Source organism: Lactuca saligna, chromosome 4 (genome assembly GCF_052625555.1).
Source record: "Lactuca saligna cultivar CGN05327 chromosome 4, ASM5262555v1, whole genome shotgun sequence".
In the NCBI taxonomy this organism is placed as follows: domain Eukaryota; kingdom Viridiplantae; phylum Streptophyta; class Magnoliopsida; order Asterales; family Asteraceae; genus Lactuca; species Lactuca saligna.
In genome coordinates, this window is record NC_136420.1 from 272,049,641 (window position 1) to 272,070,829 (window position 21,189).

The following is a 21,189-nucleotide window of genomic DNA, read 5'->3' on the forward strand; positions in this document are numbered from 1 at the left end:
ACAATCAACCACATATATCGAACACTAAACATATTTGAATCAATATATTATAGACCTTTAAGTTTTGGAATTGAAATCACATCTTCAAAATTTAAACACACAACGGTAAATTAAACCAAGTCAAGTTTATTCCCAAAAGAAAGGAACTATAATTTCATTAGAACCGATGTCCCACCTCCGACTTCTTAGTCACCTGAGAATACACATTTTTAAAATACGTCAACACAAATTGTTGGTGAGTTCCAAAGGTTTTGACTCTGTGAGTTTTATAAAAAGAAACCTTTATAAAACGTAGAATGTTTAACAAAATAAGTTGTGAAAAACATGGTCAACAATGTTACTGTTATGCTTCATGTGAAACCCAATACTTGAAATCCGATACTAGTATCCATGTTAATATACTTATGATAAAAGTAAATATTTACATATTTTTGTGAAGCAAAATATTTAGTGTGCATGTAAAGAAACACTACCAATCGGTTTAACAATCTACAAACATTATTTAAACTACATACAACCTCATCCTAATTTGTATTAGTATACTTGTATCCAAGATTTTGTTATAATTTCCAATTGTTTGTGTCTGAAAACTTTTGGTTGTAACGCTTAATAATGTAAAGCTACCAGTGCTCTAACATGACAACGATCGTATGTCTCCCTATACGAGTTTAAACAACACGTCGGCTGAAAGTGACCATGTATATGTTTAGACAATACTACGACTGTAAGTGACCATAACAAATGTTTAGAAAGTACTCTGATTGTAAGTGACCACACAAATCTTTAGATAGTACTCCGATTGTAAGAGACCACATAAATGTTTAGACGACAGTACTCTGACTGTAAGTGACCACACAAAGTTTATACAACACCCCGAGTATGAGTGACTAAAACCAAAATATTTCAAATCATTTTATGTCATAAGACTTTCAACATGATCATATTATAAACACTTGTTATAAATAACACTTTTGTGAACTTAAAGTTTTTGAATTAAACAATATCATAAATTGTGTTTCTCTTAACTACAACAAATCTTCGTGTATGTATTTGAAAGACTAAACAACACGGTTAATCAAAATGTTCATTTTGTCCCTGTTTTTAGAAAAATTATAGAAAAATCATCATAAGTCAGAATTAGGATCTATAAACTTTTAAAGCTTAGGAATTTAGTCTACTTTGTCCATGATTTTTACCCTGACTTTATGTAGATCCTAAGCAGGATGAAAATGTTTGTTTTTACAGACTCGTTCAAAATGTTCTGAAATGATAGGCAGTTCTATAAAAATCATTATAAATTGTAAAAAAATCATATGAACGCGTTCGAGTAGTCCTTGAAAATGTTTCGATTTGAAATATTTTTATATTGTATAGTTTTGAAAACCATAAGGTTTAAGAAGGGTAAAGCAGTCCTTGAATAGACCATAATTTTTCAATAAATTACTGAATTTTAAGCTTAGAAATATTTAGTGACATAAGTTGTATTTTCAACTAACTAAGCCTATAAATCATGCAACTAGACATCATTTAGTATGTATTCTCCCGTAAAACTTGTAAAACATAAAAGAGGGGCCGTAGAAAACTCACTTTTGTTGCGTAAAGTTATTCGGTTTGAGAACGATTCATGCGGTTTCCGGTTCCACTCAAGCTCGTGATTTGAGTATTCTTTTGGATGTCTTAACACATAAAGACAAAAATTTACATCTAAGTTATACTTTTATCATGTCTTAAATCACTTTAAACCACTGGACTTTATGATAAAAGGAAAAAGTAAAAATCAAGAATATACCTAGATTTTACTTGGATCTAAAGTATGTTGCCAAAAAGTGGTGGAAAACACAAGCTTTTTGAGAAATGAAATGTAACTTTCTCCTAGGTTTTACGCGCTTGAAAGTAGCAACATATGGGCTACTATGAATCTCGAAAATGGGCAGTAAAATGAAAGACTTTTAGGTGTTGGTTTGATGCTAAAAAACAGTCACTGTTTTGGCTTTGTTGCTGTCACAACAATTCCTAGCAAAAAGGGTAAGAAAAAAGTGGTTTAGCCACTGTTTTGAGTCCTCATTTTAGTGTAGCATAACAACTTACTTCCAGGGATATTTGGAGGTAAAAATATCAAGTAAAAGGAAGTTGAAAACAGGTGAAATGGTGGCTGAAAAACCAAGGGAAATCAACTTCTTTTTGCTCACGGTTGTGATGGGTTTGGAAGGAAGTTTACGTGGTTGAAATATGATGAAGATTGAGAGGTTTTCTATGGAGAGTTTGCTGGAAAATTGAAGAAGAAAATGAAGAGGAGTGTGTTCGAGATTTATAGGAAGAGAAGAGGGAAGAAGCTAGAACTTAGATAACTAACTACTTAGTAGTTAGTTATTAGCTAGATGTTATAGTTTAGGAGGGGGAATGAGTAAATCTCAAAAATTAAAATGAGAAATAAGATTCCAACCAAACGTCAACCCATTCTGATTATGCTCCAATACACCATTACACATGTAGTTACCTAGAAATATTTTGGTCATCGAAACTACCACAACTACCTCTACATACCACCATAACCAACATATCATGTTACGTTATCATCATTGTGGCCTTGCTTGGAAGTTCTTTTCTCGTCATCATCTATTACCTTATCATGGTAAGATGTTGTAGACGTTTTCGAAAGTCCTCCACCTAAAAGTCTACAGCAAAGCAGAAGATTTTTCTAATGAAGATCATGCAGGGTTTCAAGTTGATTATCCCATCTGGTACACACCAACGTTAGCCTTCAACCATATGTGATCAATTCGATTACTATAATAAAGTTTAATAAAGGCTACAACTTGATTTATGGAACTACATGTTCGATTTGTTTGAGTGAGTTTGAAGATGATGAGATTTTACAATTAGTTCTGAGATATAACCATGCATTTCATATCCCTTATATTGATACCTGGTTAAGATTGCATTCAGATTGCCCTCTTTGTCATGTTGGTTAAGATCACATACAAATTATCCCTTAGGTGTAGGTTAGAGTCCGAATGATAGAAGCTTTTTGCATGGAACTGAATCAAATTGAAATATCAATATATATAATTTAGAGAACCATGGTGATTAGGATGGGAATCGTGTCTCGGAGTGAGACGTTTTTGATAATATTGAAGATTCAAAAATAGAGTATGAATCTGTAATGACATCAATAAGGTCAGTTTCCATGGAGTCTTTTGTGGTGGCAGGGACTATTGTTGGTGAAACTGAAAGGGATTCCAGTAATTCTAGACAAGTTTTCAAGATGTTACTCAATACAGGAGATTCAAGAACATTCATAGTGATGAATGTGTCTATTGTATAGGATTTTTCAACTAAGAGCATTATTGTCAATTTCAAATGTATTTTTTTAATTATAATGATTTAATATTATGAAAACGAATTATAAATCAATAAAAGTTATAAAAAAAATAGATTTGGGTATATTTGATATTAAAAAAGATTAAGAAATGTAAATACGATATTTAGAGTTTAGGTCGTGCAAATATGATATTTAGATGTTTAGCAAAAGTATATACGAAATTTTGCTTAAATATATTGAGGATATGAGAATTATTTAAAAAAACAATAGTTTAAAAAAAAATTATAAGTTGTTATATAAGATAAGGGTGGAAACCCTAACATATAAGGACTATTCATGCAACTTTTAAACAAGCAAAGAAAATATATACCCTAATTGTTGAAATAACCCCGTTTGTACATAAGGTTATCAAAACAGCACCACTTTTGCGATAAAAAATAATAATAAATAAATAAAATTTAAAAGAAAAAAAAACAAACTATAGTTTTGTAGAAAACTCCTAATTATCCTTAATTGGAATGGAGTCAAGAATCACATATAAGACTCGCTCTTTGGCTCGAGCATCGGGAGCTCCATGTCCATCTCCGTGTTGGTATACACAATGTGAAATTCGAGAGAGATTAATGGCCATATCAATGAAAGGATCTGTTAACTCTTGAGAACAAGCCACTCGGGCTTTGATCATTTCCCTCCATGCTTGGTCGATTAAAGTTTTTATATATGTACGGGCAACTTTCTCACACACACCACTCTCATGCATGTAACATGATATTGCATTTGCAGTTTTCCCTCTAGCTATCTCATCCTATATATGCCAAAAGAAATACAAAACTTAGAAAAAAGAAAGAAAAAAAAAAGAACAATAAGTTAAAGGTTTTCTGAATTCGTTGAAAAATAAAACATACCGATGAAGTACCCAAATCATTGCAAAGTCTAAAAACAATTGATGACCATTTCAAAAGATCGTTATATTTCTCCATATTCTCAACTATATCTTTCTTGAATTCTTTATTTATTAAAAAGTAACCATGAGTAAGTATAACCACTCCCGAGACTGATCGCCATGCATTATCCATATATTCTTGAAGTGTTGGAATGTATTTGTTATGAGTCCACTTTGCTTCCAACAAAAATGCTTCAAGTAATTCTCCCCACTGCAATCCAACAATAAAAAGATGTCAATATCTAAGTATTTCGTTAAGGAATTGAAGTTGGAATTCCTAATGGTGATACTAACCACTTTCACTAGGACTGGTATGATGTCTTCGCCTTGTGCAATCGAGGTCTTAGAACCTATTTCAATAATGGTGTTGTAAAGAGTGCGAAAGCATAGTTGTAAGTACTCGGGCATATGTTTCACTGCATTAATGTCCCACCTAAAATAACATGATCAACATTTCCCCATGAAAAATATAAGTTAGCTACGTATGGATATTAAACAAGACATGAGTAATAAGATTTGTGCTTAAAAATTGCATACCTCTTGACAGCATCTGTGAACATCACGAGTTCATCAAGAGAACCATAAACATCGTAGATGTCATCAATGACAGTAATTAACGTACAAACTTTTGTAAGCTCTACACGGCAAGATTTATATTGAGGCTCAAATATCACTCCAACTGACCAAAAGAAGCATTCCACGAGTCGATCCCTAACGAAGCTTAGCTTGCTTGCTAGGCCTATATTTTTCCACCATCTGTTTGATATATAGAGAGAAAGGTCAGTCACTATAGATTAACATACTATCAGTTAATTTGTTTATCGAGAACTGATAAAAGGCGAGTTATGTATACTTTGATACTTCTTGAAGCTCTTTCTTGAATTCCGATTGAACCATGTTGTAATCCGATGTTGCAAGCTCTAACAGAAGCATGTTTGCATCTTTTCGTTTACTGTATGCATCGATGTACCACCTTGCTTGTAATCTAAGCATCGTACGATATAAGGGGAGTTCCAATGCATGATTTATGTCTTCACGAGCTTCAAATGCTTGACACTTAAGTTTCAGCAAATGTTTCGTTGCAAATAACTTGGCCTCATGCAAATCGCTTTCGTACTCAAAAGAAAGATATGAAGCTTCATATAGACTTAGCAATCCCTTGACATCTGTCATTAGACACCGCATGAAGCCACCATGACTATCCTTGAATCTTAAAAGAAAATCTGTGTGCAATTGAAATTGAATGTTAATCATGAGAAATTGAAATATATAGAGAATAAGTTAATTTTCATATTAATAAAGAGTAATCGATTTATCGGTGATGTTTATTCAGGAAAATTTAGAAGTACCTTGAGACACATTATAACCATGCTTCCTAAGAAGCCTGAACCTAAGAGACGCTGCATGAAGACTACCTTCTTTTTCTTCATGTCCAATGTTATTTTCATTTACTGATGCGATAATATTTAGTGCTCTCCTTATATCATTTTGAAACCGATAGTCAAGGCCCAACCTTTCGATATCATCTATTTGTTCAAGCAATTGCAAGATACTTAAATCACCATTATCGAAATCAAAATTCAATTCCATTCCTTTCTTCTCTAGCTCCTTCATCTCCACCATTGAGTTGATCTGTGTGCATTCATCAAAAGTTTATGAAACTGTTAAACATCAGGTTTACACATATTCCCACTATTTGTATTGTCATAAGCTTAAGATGAAAAGAAAAATACATAAACGAATTACCGGGAAATTGACATCTAAGGCCTCGATAAAGTTATGAGTCCAAATAGTTGGCTGGTAAACTGGTAAGGGAATATTCTCATGTGAACCATTGTTCTTGTTCGTACAGTTTATTGAAGGATAAAATCTGCTATTTGGCTTTATAATAATTTGTGGGAGCTTTTGCTTTGATTTGTATACTGAAAAGAAAGTTTGGGAAAAAACTTGATACAGTTGAAGGGCCATTCGATGACAAGCGTATTATTTGATTACTCAACCTTAGCTCCCTTGGTCTTTATATAAGATAATTTCTGGTAGTATAATCTAAGATGCCACGACAAGCCTTACTCAGCAACTGACCAATGGAAAAAGTGGCACTAGGGCTTTGTGAATATTCAACAAAAAAAATAAATAAATAAACGAGCCTTTTTTCATAATGTGGCACATCAATTTTGTTCATTTATTTATTGCCTTTCTTTTCATGTGTAGTCCCACAGTGTAATGATCGATCAATCACAATCGCCATTTGGGTTTTAAACATGTTAATTTTGCTAAAAATGACAATTTTGTGCATTTATATAGTCCATTTGTTTATTGCTTTTTCTTTCTTAGAATTATCTTTGAACATTTCTTCTAATATATATATATATATATATATATATATATATATATATATATATATATATATATATATATATATATATATATATATATATATATATATATATATATAGCGTGAGGTTCAATAGAGAACAATAATTAACAAGGAACCAAAGAATCAATTGTGAGCGTCGGAAATCATAATGATCAACGGACAAAGAAATGGATGTACATTTTTATATTGAACGCATACACTGGATTATATCAAAAAATTCACCTATTTATCAAAAAACCTACCTTTTTTTTACATTTAAAATTTTTTTAGATCACATTTTTTATCAAATAAATAAATAAATAAATAAACGAATATATCGTTGTTTTCGATTTTCCGTCATCTTTCCATAGAGATCCATATTAATATATAAAAAACGAACTTTTTTCGAAAAAAAACTCACTTCATTTTGCTAGTTTTTTCAATATTTAAGTTTATTTTTATTAAAAAAACTAACTATACCAAAAATATTAATTTTTTGCACAACATAAACATCGATAAAATAAATAAATAAAATAAATAAATAAAATAAATAAAACCTTCGAACTATGTAGATTCACACTGTGAATCTAACTTGTAAATATTTCAATTTTCAAGATCCACAATGTGAAAATACTCGATCAGTTCATATTTACATTGTAAGGGCCTATTTGTTTACCACTTAATGCCTCTTAAAAGAGGCTATGTCTGAATCTTAAACATTCAGATTGTTTATTTAGCTCTTAAAAAACGATCTGAAAATTAAAAATGCATCTGATTCGGTAAGATCTAAAAGGGCATCTGAAAAAAAAAAAAAGCGCTTATCCTCGTGCCCTCCCACACTCATTCATCTCTTCCCCGCCTCCAACAATCGCCTCTCCTTCCGACGCCAGTCACAACCCCTTTTTCGGACGTCGCTACCCTCCAACACCTCCTTGCATCGTCATTAGTCGGCCAACGCCTTTGGTTGCGACGCCATCTCCGATGACAATCAACACCTCCATCCCATCGCCCATCGGTTCTTTCTCTCTCCTCTCAAGCTCTGTGCATAATTGACTCTATACTTCTCTACAACGTCTCTCTTCGATCGCTGCCACCATCCCCTAGACTAGCTCTCTTCTTCTCTGAGATAACGGGTTGCTCCATCCACCAATGACTTTGCCATCGAAAACCCCTCCAGTTGCAGGTGAGATTTCTTCCTCTTTGCCCTAAAACTCGATAATAAGAGTTGAATTTGTTCTTTCTTGAATGTTCAATGTGGGTTATACTTGAAATGTGATCTATTTTGAAATTTTGATACTTGAAACAATTATGAACTTGTATACCTGTTGATATTGGACGATTTCTTGCTGATATGGGTTGATTGTAACGATCGTTTCCGAGGTATAAAAGTTATTTAATTCTTCAGATTTATTTTGGGCCATAATTGAATTATTATTGTGAGTGGACCTTTATTTTGGGCCGAAGTGTAAGCAGCCCATAAGCCGTACGAGGGGTGTAACCCCCTTGTACGCTGGGCGTACTGCTTAAATGAAACACGGGGAGGCTGAGCGTATGCGCAGCGTACCTTATGGTACGCCCAACGTACGCGACCAGGTGGCAAACCCTTATTTTAGGGGTTGAGGCGTATTTAAACCCCATTATAGCCTCCTATTTGGCCTCATCACTTATCATTCACCCTAGAGAAACCCTAGTTCGTCCCCCTTTGCTCCTTGATTGTGTGCGTTTAATCTTTGAGCTTGTTTTTGTGAAGAAGGAGAAGAAGATAAGTGGAAGAAGAACTTGAGCACCTTGAGCTCATAGATCTGGTATCATCCTTTCTTTTGGCATTCCAAAGAGGTATAAAGCTTCCAACTTTCCTCTTGTAAGTTTAGATCTAGGAGTTTTTTTTTGGAAGTTTGGACCTTTTAGGTCCAAAGGAAGGACCTTTATCTTGAAACTTCATTTTTGGAGCTTGGGATTGCTATCCTTGAAGCTCAAGTGTCCCCATAGCAGTAAAGTTTCGATCTTTGTGGCTTATATGGAACCATGCATGAGATCTAGTTGGTTTTATGGAAGTAGAATGTTATTTGTGGAAGTTTGAGCCTTTATGAGACTTATAAGCCATCAAGTAAGCAACTTTATGGCTTAAGTCATGGAATAAGCTTAGGATCTGGATTTGTAGCTTCTGGATCGGATTATTAAGCACTTAATGAGATGTTGGCTTAACAGAGTTGTACATTGGGCGTACAAGGAAGTACGCGCCGCGTACAAGCCAGCAGCCAGTACGCTCAGCGTACCTTGGTGTACGCCCCACTTACGCTACAAGTTTGGGCTTCGAGTGTTGGGCCTCGGTGTAGGATGGGTTTCACGCTTAGGGTACTTGGGCCTTTATGGACCATCAGAATTCAGTTGCTAAGGACCAAGGATTTAGTATTGGGCTTGAGTAAGGCCCAATAAAAGGGTTCTAGGCCCAACATAGCAAATTAGGCCATTAGTGGGCCTATAGTAGGGCCATAGATTGACTTAGAAGGAATTAAGGTTTTGGGCCATGTTGTGTCCCATACCATAGTAGGGGTAAAATGGTCATTTTACCCATAGAGGAATCCCTATTCTGATTTAGTATTTATTTCCCATTATAGTTGGGAAGCAGCCGGAGCAGCAGTCAGGGATTTCTCATTCAGGAGTTTAACAGTTAGCATCACGAGGTGAGTTTCCTCCCAGTAGGAACAGGTCTAAGGCCACAATGTCGGCCCTTTTAATTAGTAGTAGTTTCCAGACCTCGATCCAATACAGTAGTTAGAATGTTTGATGCCTTCGTGGCTCATACAGTGTTTTATGTGTTATGTATTCCGGGCTACGACCCGATGTAGTATGCAAATTTATGTGTTCATGCTAATTGATATGTTTATGCTATGTTATGTTATGCTTAGATAGTTTCCGGACTTCGGTCTGATGCAGTTAGTTCCGGACTTTGGTCTGATGCAGGGGACAAGATCCCAGTCAGTTCCGGACTTCGGTCCGATGCAGTTAGTCCCGGACTATGGTCCGATGCAGAGGGCAAGGCCCTGGTTACTTCCAAACTTCGGTCTGATGCAGTTTCCGAACTTCGATCCGATGCAGTGGGCAAGGCCTAGTATGTGTTATATGTTATTGTATGGTATGTGGTAGTTTGGGGGAGCTCACTAAGCTTTGTTCTTACAGTTTCAGTTTTGGTTTCAGGTACTTCCGCAAGTAAAGGGAAGGGCTCGGGTTGATGGCATCGCACACACCACAGCTTCAGTTTGTCCTGGGAGTTGTTTTAGTTTTTCATAGATGTGATTTGATACGGTCTTGATACAGTTTTCTCATGATACTTTGCTATGGTTTTGAGATATTGATGTATGGGTTTATTTTATGATATTGACATGATGTTTTCAGTAATTATTAAACAAAAATTTTTGGATCGTATTTTTGGGATGTTACATTCATACTGGATGATTTCTTGCTGATATGGATGATGTTCTGATGGAATTATGTGCTAATTTCATCTGATGGATAGATGTTTCTTAAGTGTGCAGGAAGTAGATTTGGTTTCAAGACATAGGGGATTTGGTGGTGGTGTTTGAAAGTGAATTTGAAAGAATTTATGTGATGATATGATCACTTGTAATTTAGTTATTGAATTTGAAAGAATTTATGTTCTTGGTTGCAGGTCTAAAAATGGTGGCATTCTAGCACCACCTATTGCCAACTAGAATCCTCCATTAAAGCCACCATAGATGTTATTTTCTTGCAGCATGAAGGATCAATGAAAGCTGATGTTCTAATGTTGTAAACAAAATGGAACATTTGTAATCCTTCTCATGTTTTTGATTTTTTTTTCATGTTACTGAAAGATGATGTTAGATAAGACAATTTTATAAAAAAAAGTTGCTCATTATGTATGAAAAATAAATAAATTCTTTAATTTTAATATTGGTTTGTTGATTAATTGTTGGTAAAATGTGAAGTTTTAACCTTTTACATTTGGATTTGTGTTTTAATTTTGATTTTGTAAGGTGTTTATACATATTTTTATTAATTGTTCAAGAAGTTAGATTCAATTATTTTATAAATAAAAACTTTGTATTCAGCAGAAAAGAATATAGAAGGGTAAAATGGTCGTTTTATAATTTAGTACAGCAATTTAGAGGTTACAACCAAACAGCTTGTTAAAAATTCAGGTCTTAAAAATTCAGACCCTCTTAAAAATCCAGACCTCTTAAAAATTCAGATCTTAAAAATTCAGATCTTGCCAAACAACCCCTAAATCTGTCTTATTATTATGCACACTATGAATTTGAGAAAGTTCAAAAAAAAAAAAACGACGATCAGTGTAGATTCACACTGTGAATCTAAACTTTATATTTTTCAAAATTTAACATTCACAATGTTAAAATGCTCGATCAGTTCAAATTCACACTGTGAATCTGACTTACTATTATGCACACTATGAATCTGAGAAAGTTCACAATGTGAATCTGAACAGGTTCACAATGTGAATCTGAACTGAAACATAGTTATTTGTTTACCCGAATATGAATCTATGTTTATATATATATATATATATATATATATATATATATATATATATATATATATATATATATATATATATATATATATATTATTTTTTTCTATAAAAAAATAGACCTTAATTTTTCAACAAAGAAAATGAAGTGAGATTTTTTCGAAAAAAATTTCGTTTTTTATGTATCATCATAGATCTCTTTGGAAAGAGGACGAAAAATCGTGAACAACGGTATACTCGGTTTTTTGTCGATAAAAAACATGGCCTAAAAAATTTAAACGAGAAAAAAGGAAGTGAGTTTTGTTATAATCCGATTCATGTGAGTTCATTGTAAAAGTCTACAACCCTTCCTTTTGCCGTTGATCACTTTAAATTTCGACGCTTTGGATTAGTTACTTGGTTCCTTGATTAATAATCATTCTTTATTGAACTTTTCCATATATATATATATATATATATATATATATATATATATATATATATATATATATAGAGAGAGAGAGAGAGAGAGAGAGAGAGAGTGAAGATCAAATAAGAAGGAAATTTTTGGTAGGAAGATAAGAAATTTTTTTATATGCATATTTTCTTAGAAAAAATTGAAATGAATCATTAGATGATTCAAAAGTATAATGATTCACAACTTCATGATTCACTTTTAAGTAAATCAAGAAAAAATTTCACTTTTATAACAATTATAGTGAATACCAACAAAATCATCATAAAAATAAATCATTGAAATGTTTTTTCGGGATTTTTTTTGATGAATCATGTTATTATTGATTCATTTGTTTTTTTTCGCCAAAAAAATAAATCGAAAAAAAATTCTTACCGGATATATATATATATATGGAGGGTTCATACCAACATACAAATAATTTGCGAAAACAAGAAAAACCTATGGTGTTTTGTCACCTCAACATTATATTTTAGAAAATAATTCATCTAAACTTTGAAATATATGATAATAATCGATGATAGATGAGTAATTGTTTCATATTAGCAAAGTATGATTTTTAACATTTTTGTTATGAAAACATATATTTAAAATGATTAAGTACCTGAATTTTTTTTTTATTAAAATCGACTTTAAATCTATATTATCATAATACCATCCAATTTAAACTTACTATCTTTAATTCATTACTAATAAATTTATTTTTTTTATAGTACTTATGTTTGATTTTTATAAGATAAAATTTGTTTTCTCGTTTTTGTAAGATATTTATAATATATAGTAGCAGTCTACCTGTGCCAGGCAACGGGTGCGGGTAGTTTCTTCATAAATTAGTTTCTAGAGGTGGTTAGTACTTTTGCGCGATAAATTGTTTCCTTCATCGACTATTTTCGACCGACGATTAATTTTGTGTTGGAAAACTGATTCGGTGTAAAAAATAAAAGACGTTTTGTGTTATGAATAAAAATACGGCGAAGTTGTTGTTTTGGGTTAAATATAAAAATTGGTTTGTTTTGACTTAAATATAAAAGTGTATTGTTACTTTGGGTTAAAAAATAATTATATATTGTTTTTTTTTTTTTTTTTTTTGGGTAAAATGACTAATTTTATATAGAAACATGTTATTAATAGCGTGGACGGCAATTAGTACGTTATTGTTTAGTGCAAATTGGTATTGGTCGACTGGTCGTTTGCATTCACTATTCTTCGTTTGGCGTTTTCGGGATATGTATACATGAACATATACATAAAAGATGTTGATTTTTATTTGCTAAAAATAATAGCTAATTTTAACTTACGCAAATTTTGGGAAGTTCCTTATCCAAGTTTGAGTAACTACTTTAACATATAAACATATAACAAACTTTCAACAAAACAATTGACAACTGAATGTTAAAGGCATTGTACACACTCATAGATCGACTTTCATAAACTTTGTAATCAATGTACTTATTTTAGTACCAAGCTCAAGATAAGTATTACTTTCACATAATTTCGGAACTCAATTCTACACCATGTTTTCCCGGCAAGATTCGTGAGTAAAAAAAAACAACAATAAGTATGACATACAAAAGGTTTTGCTTCCAACATGCCGATTTATTGCTTGAAAGGGCATAAGAATAAGAGCTCGAACTGTGGTTTAATTTTTCCTCGATGTACGGATTTTATCCTTAATTCCGGTATTAATAGGGCGACTGGGGAATTCCGATAAAGTAGTTCTGTAGAAAATTATTTTCTTTCTTTCTTACTATTAGTCATATGTTGTCTCCTCTATATGATTGGAAGAGATCCGATCTGGACTGCAACGTATGCAAATTTATTTATCTGCATCTTATATCTATGAAATTCATCCTATTTGTTAGCCATATGTTGTCTGTTTTGTGTGATTAGCAATCCGACCTGGTACACAGCATATGCAACCTTCTACTTCTCAATCCCTCTAAAACTCTAATTAGTCATAATCTAAATCTATCCTCTCGATGAATAATTGTCTACTCACCTAAAGTAAGGAGTATCTCGGAAGTTCTTGATTATTTGGGTATGTTAGGAAGCGGGAAACATGTTCTAGTACATCTAAAATAGAACAATTCTAGATTGTCTGTAGATCTCGCTGCTCAATTTAGGTGGACAACAATATCCTTGGTCGTCGTCAGATAAATGGTCCTTAGGAATTTTTATCTAGTAACATAGGATCAATTTGTCCTATCACTGATAGCATTCCTAAAATTTGTCACAATTTTTCGTGCTTAAGTGGACCACAATATCGACGATCGACCAGATCTATTCATGAAAGGAGAGGTACTAACAAATGGAGAATGATTGTCTAACAACTATGATCTCACATCTCAAAAGACTATTAATTTCATGTAAAGGTGAAATTTAGGTTAAATTCAAAATTTAGCATCATTTTACTTTTTATTTTATTTTTATTTTTATTTTTATTTTTATTTTTTAATTTTATTTTTAAATTTATTTTATTTTACTTTGTAATTAATCCTCAAAATGATTTAATTTTTGAAATTTTTGAGTATTGGGCTTGTGATTTTTTTTTCTTTTCTTGGCAAATGGAAGCCCAAACTTAATAAAGTATAAAAGGAGAGTGTGTGGTTTATTTAATTCACTTTTCCTTCTCTTTAAAGATCAACTGCACACAGCTCCTTATCTTTTCTCTCTCTCTCTCTCTCTCTAAAAACTTCAAAATCCATCATATTTCGAGAAATTGAAGCCTTATAATTGTAACATCTATAAACACGACACCCCTGATATGGTTTCTGTGCAAAATCGATCTTGAAAGAGTGGCTAATTGAGGGTTTCGATTTTGACTGTGCATGTGCGACCGCACACGCTGTGTGCGGCTAAACTGTGTGCGACTGCACACCCACTAGTGTACGGCTGGTACCGTGTGCGGCTGCACACACTCCTTGTGCGACTGAATTCGTGTGCGGTTGCACACCTTTCGTGTGCGGCTTGCACTATACAGTTGGAATCCATGTATGGTTGTACACCATGTGCGGCTGCACACACTATGTGTGGCTAGATATAGGTGTATGGTTGTACACCTAAAATAGACAAATATTTTGAATAATGGAAAATATCTTAATTTTTAAATACTATAATGTATGCTTGTGTTTTTCAAATCAACATTAGAGATCTTGAGTTTGCAAAGCTGCACAATTTAACCATTTTTCTAGAAGATCCTCCAGCTTCCCATAATGATCTCAAATTCATCATTGACGGTCTAAAAAAATGTTGCTTGGTTTCTGCTTTCACGACTGGTCCGATGATCTATCAAAACTTGATCAAGGAATTTTAGAGAAACACAATTATTAAGAGAAATGACAAAGAAGAGAAATATCTTGAGGCAACTATGCAAGGTAAGAAGATCTTGGTCACAGAACATGTCATTCGAGAATCGCTGCAAATCAATGATAGGTCTGAATTTTCAATGGAAATTGTTATGGAACAAAACCAAGAAGTCCTGGAGCATATGGGTTATGAAGGATCATTTCCTCTTACCATCAAGAAGTTACTACCTCCTTGCTGGAAGTATTTGGCTCATGTGTTTGTGAGCTGTATTCCCGGAAGGAGATCAGGACCCAAAGAGATTTCTCTCCTCAACACAGGAGCCATTACGGCCTTGGCGTCAGGGATTGAACTTAATTTTTCAAAATTTATTCTGCATGAATGATTCTCAATATTGAGGGAAACAAGAGGACAAGTTCTTAATGTACCCGAGGTTTCTACAGATCATCTTTAATGTCATGTATCCTAAGATCAAGAGAGGAAATGAAACTCTGGATCTCAAGTCTGTTGGTCTGAGTTCTTTTGGCTTAATGAAACAGAATAAAGTTGGAAAATTTGTCTTCGAAGGGATATTTTCCTCTGATAAAATTTGGAATATTTGCTGACAATAGTGATCAATCGGAATCAGACAATCTTTCTAATCCCATAAAACTGAGGATGTTGTGATCTCAATTTCAGAGCTTGAGAATGAAGAAGATCATGTTTCCCCTATAGCGATTGTGGCTGAGGAACATGACCAGCTACATGATTTGGAAGTTGAGAAACAGTTTGATGAAAAAGAAGGCAATGAGGATCTCCATGGAGATGATGATTTCTTGAAAGATTTGGATTTTACTAGGATCAACGATGATATCCCTTTGAGTTTTGAACTTAATCTCGATGATGACGATCTTGGTCCACTTCCAGGATTCGACAACATGCATTTTAAAAGGGTCAATGAAGTTGCTCAACTAGCAACTAAGACTGGGGAAGATGTTAACGCTCTAAAAATTTTGCTTTCCTCTTCAAAACCAATGGAAGTCTCTTCAAGTCTAAGATATGTGATTTTAGGGATTCCTCCCTCTGAATCATATATCTCTACTTCTGTTCCATCCTTGAGTGAATCGACGCAGCCTCAAACCTCCCTGTCTCCTTTAAAAGGAAGACGATTATATCCAAGGTAGGGAGTGTCCATTGTAAGCCAAGCACCACCATTTTCATCAACTGTCACCACCACAACAGTCTCTACTCCACCACTACCATCTGAAGAAGGTTCGAGCACAAAGTATGAAGCAAGCGGATCATCCTCCATTCTGGAATATTCCCCTTCAAGGCCCTCGCTGGATGAAGCTTCTATTAGGCTGGCCAAGCACCTAGCTCAAAAAAGTCCAAATTCTTCCTCCAAGGGAAAAGGCATATCTTTTAAGGAAGAACATTCAGGGGATGATAAGAACTTAGTGTCTAAGCTTCGAGAAGAGATCAGAATTCTAAGACAAGAAGTCATTGAAAAGAAAATTTTGCTTGAGTGTGACAACTAGGAATTCTGATGCTTTGTAACAACAACAATAATAACAAATGTGAACCAAAAATGTGAAAGCATGTATGATGCTTATTCAATAATAACAAAACTTCCATCAAACACTTTATGCAAGCACATCAACTAGTCAACAAAGAATTGGAAACCCTATAAATCCCGGTTTAAGTCCATTTTAAACTAGGACTTCCTTATTGGGCCTAATGGGCCAATAAGTTTCCAATTTGACTATTTTGGGATTAGAACTCTTAAATGGGCTCTAATTGGACCCACTTCCATTTATCTTAATAATTCGGGCCATATTGGGCCTAGAATGAAATATAATACCCTAATGGACCTTATTGGGCCATAACTAACCTAATTAGCCCTAACGAGCCATAAAAATCATTCCTTTATTTATTTTGGGGCGTGAACCCTATCTAAGGACCAATTTGAGCAAAAATCATCTAATTGGGCCATAAAATGCACTTACGCACAAAAAGCCCAAAATTATTTTCTTCCTCCTCCTTCTCTCGACCCAACTACACAAGTGGGGGAAGAGTTGACTTTCCTACTTACTACCTCACCATTATACATGGGACATCCATGCAAATATCCCATACTTCCAAGTGGGGGAAGATTTCTTCTCTTTTTTTCCTTTTGTGTCTTGTAATCACTATACTCAAGTAAATATTGAATTCAAAAACTCAAGAGCATGTATGATGCTTACTCAATGGAAAACTAAACCCTAATTCACTACATCAAGCAATGGGAAACCCTAGAAGTTCTTGATTAGGTCCATTTTGGACTAGGACTTCCTTATTGGACCTAAATGGACCAATAAACTTCCAATTTGACTATCATGAGCTTAGGACCCTTAAATGGGCTCTAACTGGAACCACATTTACTTATTTCAATATTTTGGGCCATATTGGGCCTAGAATGAAAGGAATTAAAAGCTTAGATCCATGAATAACCTAAACTAGTCCAACAAAAATGCAAAAATCCTACCACATTCTTTTAGGCTTAAAACATACCCAAACAAACTCTAATATTGGGCTTAGGGGCAAAAAGCCCAAATTTTTCTTTTTCCGTTCCAAACTCTCGGCCCAAGGCCCAAGTCCAAGAAGAAATGGAAGAGTTGACTATTTGCTTGCCACCTCACTAGTAACCAAAGGACTTCCATGCAAGAGACCCATACTTCCATGCACCATCCTTTCATGCATCTCTCTTCTTCTCTCTCTCTCTCTTGCTCTCGGCCATATTCAAACACACACACAAAATTCACTCATTCTTCTCTCAAAGATACTCTCTCATTCCTTCTCCATAATTTCGAGATTTAAGGAGCTTTCAAGGAGAATCCATCACCAAAATCATCGTCTAAGGTAAGTTGATGACTAATCCATGATCTAGCTACTTCATTTCATCAAAAATCTCTTCTAAATCTATTCCAACTTGTGATCATGCACCTTGGAAGTCACCAAACTCGAGATCTTCAAGAAAAGGGTGCTAAGGCCAAAAATCACTTCATTTCTTCCATCCTTTCTTCAAAAACCGAATCAACACCCAAGGTGAGCTTCATACCCCCTTATTTTCGGCTTTATAAGTTTTTGTGGGGGAGAATACAAGCAAAGGTGTAGATCCATCATTATGTGTATGTTTTGGTTGATTTCTATGCTTATATGTATGTTTTGTATGATTTTGATGCTAGATCTAGTTATGAATTGCTAAAAACCGAGATATATTTTATACTAGCATAAAATATACTACTACATGCAAAGTATACCAAGAAAAATAGCAAAAAGGCTTGACAACACTTATTTTGGGCTAAAAACTCATTTTTTGACACAAAATGTTAAAAATACAAAATTGAAGGGCTTAAAATGAAATATTTCGAAATCTGATGGGTGAGATGAGTCAAAACAGTTTCCATAATGTATTTTCTGAAAATATACTATTTGGAGGATTAAAAGCATAAATTTCAAGCTTAATGGGCTAAAAATGAAAATTTCGGCCCAATAGAGCCCATTATGCGAAATTTTCTGTTTTGGAGGGCCAAAACTGTGTTTTTCTGTAAAAAAAAATGGACCACTAGTGTCACAAGTATTTTTCAAAGGTTTAAAATGCTTTTCAAATTTAAAAAGGACCAAAGTTGCAAAAATTTTCCAATTTGGGCCAAAAATGTAAAGATTGCGAAAAAGAGGGGTTACAACCGAGAAAACTGCAATTTCAGGGACTTAAACTGTTTTCAATGAAAAATATGCTAAAAAATATTAATTTCAATAATTTTTGGTGTTAAAATGTCAAGAAAAATGGTTTAAGGACTAAACCGGAAATTATTTTACCTAAAGGGGTGAAAAGGTAAATTTACAATATAAAGAGGGGTTGTAAACAGAAAATTTTCAATGATAATTCAATACACTTGTTGTGAACAAAGATTGACACTACGACTCTCGATGGATTACAATACACAATATCACCAACAATCGTTACCAAACGAATTGATTCGGTCTCGAATCAATAACAAATCCAAAACTACTAACATTACAACGCTCAATACACATATGGAACTCTTGGAACTCTTTACTCTCGTGGAATTACTCAATACGTCGACGTACACTCCTTAGGCCCAAAAGTTGCAAATCATGCTTGTCGAGCCTAGCTAGCCCGATGACATGATCTTTAGGCCCAAAGGACACTTGCTTACATGTAGTTGGGTCTAATACGACTCGACCGCGTGTAAAAGGACTTTCAATCGCAAACATGTTGCTGGTCCCCAAGGGTCCTTCAGTGCTGCTAGTAAAGTCGGGAACTCACGATTGCGGGTTGGGCTCCGGGCCCTTCGCAATTGCAATGGTCTTGAACGACGTAGGGAAATACCGAGGGTTTCGCACCTTCACTTTTTCTCCTCGGTCGTGGGACTACACAAGTCCAGGAGGATTGAGTTGCGTGAATAACTGTGAGTGATGCCTAAGGGATCACTAGCACGGTTGTCAACTGGACGTTTTCATTAACGTACGTTACAACAATTCACCACCCTCTGTATACTCAATGCCTCCGGAGCTCAACGAACATCTCTAACGTAACGAAATAACAGTACACAAACTAAGTAAAGCAAAGTGATAGGAAAATGTCGGGTTTTCCTAGGGTTTTCAACAAGTACACTTATGAACTACATGTCGAATTTCACAACTCTTACGCTTACATCTATAGAATTCAAACAAGCATACTCACGGATCTTCACATATTTTTACGCTATTCTATTTTCAGAAAATATCGGATTTTCTGGTGGTTTTTCAAAACATTACAAACATTGGATTTCAAACATTACTTATGAACTCACCAACATTTCACATGTTGACGTTTTTCAAAATACTTGTATTCTCAGGTAACAGATAAGTGAAGAAAGGACTGTACTCTATGATTGTTTTGCGGTTGTTTAAGTAACAATGAACCATGTATTTTGGAATGTAATATTTTGAAACAATGTAATGGATGTAAACGCTACCAGGTGTATCATTCCAATGCTTGGTGATGTATAATGTTATGTTTCATGTATATTCATTGTGATGGTATTCAATTGAGTCACAACAGCCCCCGGACGTTTCCGCCGACTTGCGGCAACAACTGTTCGCCATGGAAGCACGTGCCGTGCAAGCAGAGCATGAGAGGGATGAGGTCATTGTAGACATGACTGAGATGGCTCAGCTGTTGGCTCAGCACTTCGGCATATGATTTCACCGTTATAGTAGGACGCAGCTCATCGCGGTTAGGGATAGACTTATCTTAGTAGGTCGTTAGGAAATATGCTATGTACTCCGACTCTATGTTTAAGTGACTACACTACTCATAGAGCCGTTATGCTGTCGAACTAGTATCACTCATGTATGCTCTTACGAGCAAAATTTTCATGTATCAAATGCGGATAATATTAATAAATTTTTACGTGTTTTGTTACGATATCACAAATTGCTATGTGTTGAGAAATTGTGATTGATTGGTCAATGGTAGTAGTGTTTAAGTTCGTACCATGCACCTAGTCAGTAGGATCACGACCTCACAGAAACAACATACCCTCAACATCTTTCCGTTTTGTGACAGAAAGATGCCTCCCCGACCTACTCGCGGAAACCCAGGACCAACCCCACCTGAAGTTGACTCAGCCGCGTTCCAGGCAGCTGTATCTGCAGCAGTCACTGCAGCGATTGCGCAAATTCATCAAGGGAACAATGGAGGAGTCAATGGGCAAGGAGCCGGAAGTTCGAACAACGGAATGAATCAAGGACCCACCAAGACATGTGCCTACAAGGACTTCACAAACGCCAAACCACGAACTTTTAATGGCACTGGAGGGGTGATCACTCTGAAGCGATGGATCGAAAAGGTGGAGTTGGTATTCGAGATATGCGACTGCCCTGAGCACATGAAGGTGAAGTTCACGGCCTGCACTTTTGTGGATCAAGCGCTCACCTGGTGGAACGGACATGTAGAATCCATGACGCTCCCTGTAGCAAACTCTATGCCGTGGACAGAGATGAAAGAAATGTTAATGGCTGAGTACTGCCCATGAGGCGAAATACAGAAGATGGAGCAAGAGCTATGGAACCTCACTGTGCAGAATGTGAATATCGATGCCTACATATCGAGATTTAGCGAACTATCTCTGTTGTGCCCGGGTATGATCACCTCGGAAGGAAAGAAGATTGAGCGATTCATCTGGGGACTAACATCACCAATTCAAGGGAATGTGATAGTTGCAAACCTGAAACATTTGACAGTGCGAAAAGATTG

The 21,189-nt window shown here is 34.8% G+C and overlaps 1 protein-coding gene across 1 annotated transcript; it reads right to left on the reverse strand.

Moving 5' to 3' along the window:
• Positions 1 to 3,600: 3,600 nt before the first annotated feature.
• Positions 3,601 to 6,295, reverse strand: LOC145043623 ((E)-beta-ocimene synthase, chloroplastic-like). Its single transcript, XM_078992328.1, has 7 exons — positions 6,012 to 6,295; positions 5,615 to 5,897; positions 5,119 to 5,488; positions 4,803 to 5,021; positions 4,560 to 4,698; positions 4,228 to 4,476; positions 3,601 to 4,127 (listed from the first exon to the last, which is right to left on the reverse strand). The coding sequence occupies exons 1-7, from the start codon at positions 6,231 to 6,233 to the stop codon at positions 3,822 to 3,824; spliced, it is 1,788 nt and encodes a 595-aa protein (XP_078848454.1). The 5' UTR covers positions 6,234 to 6,295; the 3' UTR covers positions 3,601 to 3,821.
• Between the last annotated feature and the right edge of the window lie 14,894 nt (positions 6,296 to 21,189).

What these genes read in the sequence shown, in the direction of transcription:
- LOC145043623 (XM_078992328.1), bottom strand. Translation starts at nt 6,233, where the DNA reads ATGGCCCTTCAACTGTATCAAGTTTTTTCCCAAACTTTCTTTTCAGTA. An exon ending in GAGCTTCAAGAAGTATCAAA is followed by an intron (nt 5,022 to 5,118) that starts GTATACATAACT and finishes TATATCAAACAG; the next exon opens with ATGGTGGAAAAATATAGGCC. An exon ending in TACCAGTCCTAGTGAAAGTG is followed by an intron (nt 4,477 to 4,559) that starts GTTAGTATCACC and finishes GTTGGATTGCAG; the next exon opens with TGGGGAGAATTACTTGAAGC.